Source organism: Orbicella franksi, chromosome 8, assembly GCF_964199315.1.
Source record: "Orbicella franksi chromosome 8, jaOrbFran1.1, whole genome shotgun sequence".
Classification (NCBI taxonomy): Eukaryota; Metazoa; Cnidaria; class Anthozoa; order Scleractinia; family Merulinidae; genus Orbicella; species Orbicella franksi.
In genome coordinates, this window is record NC_138152.1 from 27,583,871 (window position 1) to 27,589,846 (window position 5,976).

At 38.6% G+C, this 5,976-nt stretch overlaps 1 protein-coding gene across 1 annotated transcript; it reads left to right on the forward strand.

Moving 5' to 3' along the window:
- The first annotated feature begins 909 nt into the window (after positions 1 to 909).
- LOC145494060 (stearoyl-CoA desaturase 5-like) lies at positions 910 to 5,976 on the forward strand. The gene is made up of 3 exons (XM_081473528.1): positions 910 to 1,743; positions 2,459 to 3,044; positions 4,547 to 5,976. The coding sequence occupies exons 2-3, from the start codon at positions 2,515 to 2,517 to the stop codon at positions 4,986 to 4,988; spliced, it is 972 nt and encodes a 323-aa protein (XP_081329654.1). The 5' UTR covers positions 910 to 1,743; positions 2,459 to 2,514; the 3' UTR covers positions 4,989 to 5,976.

Sequence of the window (5,976 nt, forward strand, 5' to 3'; positions counted from 1 at the left end):
AAATTTTTTTGTGTGTGTGTCAATATTCTGATCCAAAAAGAATTCATTTGTATTCCATATTCCCGTGGAACACTAACAGCTGTAAATTTTAATATAAAAAAAAAAGAACTTTCAAGAAACGTCATTTATATTTTATTCCACCCTTTATAAATCTGCAGGCTATTGTTCCATGATCCCAATTTTAAAAAAACTTTCGTAATTCAGTATTTGTTATTCTTCCAGTTCCCGAGATTATTAGTTAGCTGTTTTAAATTCACTGTCTGGAAACCATATAAATGTTTTGTGTATTTCGTAAGCCCTGTGTTAACCCTTAAAACAAAGCGGAAAAAATAGTTCGCTTTAATTTTTGTGTGCTAATTTTAAGATATGCCACCTGCTTTGTTGTCTATACATTGAAATAAACTAAACCTAGAGGAGAGGTTACAAAAACTCTGAGAATCATGCCACGAGAATTAGTACTTAGTATAAACAAGCTTGCAAATCACGTCTTCGGCGCTGAAATTTCTCACTTCTCTGGCTTGTGCGGGTGAAAACGTTAAGTTCTCCGAAATCGTCATTTCCCGATCAGCATACAAACTTTATAAAATATAACTTAACATATTAGAGCGTGTTTGGATTTTATTTACTTTTGCTTTGTTGGGGGCGACTTCCATAGGTTAGAAGGGTTTAAAAACAGGATGCTAGCTCTTTCACATACTTTTTTTTAGTAATAATGAAAATCTTGGGAAAGCTCTTGCAGCAAAAACTGTACTCTGGTTTCAAAGGTTTCCTCTTTTGTATTCCTCAATTGAAAACTGATCGTCGAGAACAGAGTACAAAATTTACGAACAGGTCGTTGATTTGGACAGAATCAACGAAAACTGTTTTACAGGCCACAGTGACACAAAGTACATAAAATACACGGTCTGGATCAACCGTCGCTCCGAAGTCGAACAAATCCAGTTTTTTTCGGCACGCGGAATTTCTTAGTAGGCGTTTATGCGAAGTACGAGGCTCTTGCTTCGCTGGATGGCATGACACGTAGATTTTCCCCTGTCTTTTTCAGGAAAGAAGTGTTAATGTTTTGTCTTAAAAATCCTGTATTGCGGTGTAATTTTCCTCAATCCTTCCTGAATTTTAACTTCCCCTAAACACGCGCTAGAATCCTTGTATCCCACTAGTCTCGTTTCTTGCGGCACGTGAAGGGCTTTCGGTTCGAACAACCTTGAACGACCGCGAAAGGTCTAACTCGACCAATCACAAACACGATTATATCGGCACATTAAATCCGACTGTCACCTTGAACGACCGCGACTGTTCTCAATACAACCAATCACAAATCAGGTTCTATCGACACAACAAACCGGACGAGGTTTTGAGAGAGAGCAATTTATTTGAAAAATCTCTAATTTAACAGGGCTAGGAAATATATATCAGACTTATTTTCGTTTAACCATCTTCAAAGTTCTTTTAATTGAAGTTGTGTTGCTTGGAGCAACGTGAAGCGTTAAAATTGTTCCTCGCGGATGAATTATGGTGATTTAGATTCGTAGATGAAAACAGAAATTCTCTTAATTAACGGACAAAACTTCCGGTAGGCGACCTTGAGTGCCCGTGTGGCTCACGGACCTTATCCGTAAACATCCGATAAGTTTATATAAAAGCCTGCCTCACCAAAATTTTCCATTACTTGAATAATCTGCGTCGACGTCGTTGAGCTAGAACTTGAAGGAAGACTTTGAATTCTACGAAAATTTTCCGAAGGTAAGGGCCGTTTTATTCATACTCGCAGATATCGCATCTTGTCATCTTTAAGGATTTCCTTTCGGAATATGAACTGAAGTTTTATCGTTGTGTAAAGTCGTAAAAAAACCAACATCGTAGATATGAATTTTTACTGCGTAGCAAGCATTTTAGCAAACACTGAATTTGCATCGTGAAAGAGATGGTACATGGAAAACAGAAAAAGTGAATTTTCATCATTTGTTAGACATACAGACCGGCCCGGACATACTCAGTTTGTAATAATTATTTTATCGTGTGATTCCCAAAAAGACGCTATGGCTTCGTATTTTAATGACTGAATACATTACATAACAGGGGCTGAAGGTTTTGTTTTTCAAAGGCGCAAAGTAGCATAATTATTAAACTCGTCGCGCAAAAATATTGAAGGATCTGATGCGACTATGCATCTCTCCAAACACAGTTGCTTTATGCAAATTTTCAGTTCAGGTTATGAAATCCTGAAAACACAACAATTCAAAAGGATTTACGAATTTACAACAAATTCTTTTCGTTTCGTCAATAAATTTTTGGCCTGCGACACCGCATTTAATGTATTTACAACCTTATTGGCCGATATGGCTCGTAGTTACTTTTTTCCATTGCAATATTTATTTCTCTGCGGTTTTTCCCTGCGCTTAGCACTCATTAATAATTCATTCACTTTACAAACCTCACTATTTTGCTCATTTTGCAGTTCAGCTGAGAAAATAATTCCGGTAACTTCTCGCCGTGTTCACAGAGGATTAAACCATGGCTCCAAGGAGTGTTACAGTAACTCAAACAGAAACTCTAGATGCGCAAAAGAAGACTTTAGACAGAGACGTGAAACGCCCAGAGAGACAAATCGTGTGGATTAATGTTTACTTCATGGTTGTACTCCACCTTATGGCGTTATACGGCATTTATCTCATACCCGGGACGGGCCCGCGGACTTGGTTCTGGACCTGGTTATGTCACTTTATTGGCGGGCTGGGAATTACTGTCGGCGTACACAGACTTTGGTCTCACAGATCGTACAAAGCTTCTTGGCCACTGAGGCTGGCGTTAATGTTGATGAACTCCCTAGCTGCACAGAACGACATCTTTGAATGGGCGAGAGACCACCGCGTTCACCACAAGTATTCCGAGACGGACGCGGACCCGCACAACGCAAAGAGAGGGTTCTTCTTCTCACACGTTGGTTGGTTGTTGGTGAAAAAACACCCTGATGTCATAAAGAAGGGAAAACAACTGGACCTGAGTGATTTGTACGAGGATAAAATCGTCATGTTTCAGAGAAGGTAATTATAAATATTATTATTTTAGAATTTAATTTTGGAGGGTAAGAGGTTTGCACCCCCTGTCACCCTTGCAACCACCCCCATGCCCGCCTCCTTTGAGTGCTGTAAATAATGTAAGGGGTGGACCATTTGACTTGTGAGGGGGTTGAGGGGGAGGATTGAATGATTTTGCTATATATCCTGCAGGCATACTTGTACTGAAACAAAATTAATGTGCACAGCCACTGTCAAAAATAATTTTTCATGTATAGTAAGCCCAAAAAATGCATATTACATGGAGAGAAAATATCCTGCGCACATGCATCTCTCAAAATAAGAAAATTGCTAATGCATGAGGGGGGGTAAAAGAAATCCACGCAGGCCTATATAAAATTACACCCACACCCCTGCCGTGCCCTGCCCCCCTCAAAAGTCAAATGGTTCACCCCTAAGGCCCAAAGGTCCTCTTAATACACATCACACCAATACTAAGGAGCTTAAATTGGCTGCCAGTTCATTTTAGGATTATTTTCAAAATATTGTTGTTAACTTACAAAGCTCTGAATGGACTGGCCCCTGATTACATTAGAGACCTACAGTGATTTAACATTTCTGGTCGCACACTAAGATCTTCAAACAACAGGTTGCTTGATGAGCCTAGAGCAAATCTTAAAATGTATGGTGAAAGGGTTTTTTCTGTGGCGGCACCAAGGCTCTGGAATAAACTACCCCTCCAGATCAGACTTTCATCATCAGAGGCAGTTTTTGAGGCTAATCGTAAGACTTGTCTTTCTAAGCGTGCATTTGATTTGTAGTTTTTACTTTTTATTTGTAGCCTAATTGTATTATATAGCATATTTAATTCTTAGGATTTTAACTTCTAGGATTTAAGATTTTAGGTTTTTAAAGGATTAGGATTTTAATTTTAGGATTTTAAACTTAGGATTTTAATTTTAAAGTATTGTGAAGCGCCATGGACAATTAGCGGAAAATGGCGCTATATAAATGTATATTTATTTATTTATTTATTTATTTAATTTGAATGCCCCAAATTAAGAGTACCCTCAGGATACCCTGTTCACTTGGGAAGGAACCTTCTTGCTCCAAAAAAAATACATGATCATTTTCAAAAGTGTGTGGTCTGAAAAGAGATGGGGATATGTTCATTTAACTCAACCACATAAACTCATGGTCAGGCTTTTTCACCTCCTCCCATCCCCAACACCCCTCTGGGGCCCCCTTCAAGTCCCCGTTTCAAGCCCCCCCCCCCCCCCCTTACCATCCTGTAGATATTTCACTCGACCACACCTCTTCCTATGTAAAATTTTTAGTTTGACTGAAAAAAAGTTATATTTAATCTCATACCATTATCAAGACTCTAACAGTAGTTGATTATTTCCCTTATTCTCACCACCTACCTGGTTAACACTGTCATGAAATTGCAATGAGAATTTACACAATAAATCTTTTAGGTAGTACATATAACTCAGATATTAACATCTGCTCTTTATAATTTATCCCAGGCATTACAAGCTTCTCAGCACAATTTGCAATGTCATTATACCAATTGCAGTACCTTGGTACTTCTGGAATGAAAGTATCTGGAATGGATTCTTCATTTGCTATGCATTCCGTTACACCTTCACCCTTAACGCAACTTGGTGTGTAAACAGTTTTGCCCACCTTTGGGGACCAAAGCCTTATGATGAGCACATTAATCCTTCAGAAAACTTCTCTGTTGTCATAGCAACTGGTGGGGAAGGCTTTCACAACTTTCATCACACTTTTCCTCAGGACTATGCCACAAGTGAGTTAGGCTCGCCAATGAACCCATCTAAGTGGTTCATTGACCTCTGTGCACTGTTTGGACTGGCTTATGACTTGAAAACTATTTCAAAGGAGGCAATCAGAAAGCGAAGAATACGCACTGGTGACTTGCAACATCTGAAACACCGTGATGACTAGACCACCAAAGAACATAACTGTTCATTACATAGGTTCCACCCAGAGTCAAATAACTTTAACTAATAACACTTAGCAATCACACAACATTGGTTTTTTTTGTCTTATTAAGGCCCAGTTTAGGCACTGACAAATAATAACTGATCCATGACCTGCAATTAGAAGCTGAGAACCTTGCTCGAACATTGAGACTAGAATGATTTTAAAAATTGGAAATTTATTAGTTCATAGTACATTTTGCATGAAAATTGCTAGTTAAGTGGGACTAATTATAATATTATTATAGTTCACCACTAAATTTTTTCCTATTCTTATTGGTTTAAAGCGATCATGTGATGCGATAGTGCTCATCCTCGGAGAGACACTATTAGCCCATAGTGCCTGTTTGTGACAATGATTGAGCAGCTCCATAGAATTGTCCCAACTTTTGAGTCTTTTTTGCATATTTGATTTAATTATCAGCTCTAATTTTGCAGTTGACAAAAATAAATTAATCTTATGATGCTGCCTAATTTGTTTGTGTTATGTTCCAGAAAATATCCATACCCCTCCCACAGAGATTTTTTGGTTTTAAACCTCCACCCTCCCCCCCATTCCCCTGGACATTCCAGTTTTGGTTCATACTTTCCTTTAAGGAAATTGGCTTTTGAGTCTCCCCTCCCATTTGGAATTTCCACTAAACCTCCTCAGGGTGGGCGTGGACATTTTCTGGAACCACACAATCCAGGCAGAATTTGCTCGTCTCACATTAATTAAACCAGGGTTAATCAGAATTGTCACCCAGAAGAAAACAGATGCAGAAAACTGTAAGCTTGGATAAAATACTGACTCATTTATTGAATTGCCATGGCTGACTTAATGGGAAACAGCTTTTTGGTTCAAATTTATCGCAGTTTGTTAGTCCATATGACATCTGCCACAAAACCTCTTTGTGTATGACGTAAAATGGTAGCTTTTGGCTATTATTTATAGAAATGTTAAGAAGTCGTGG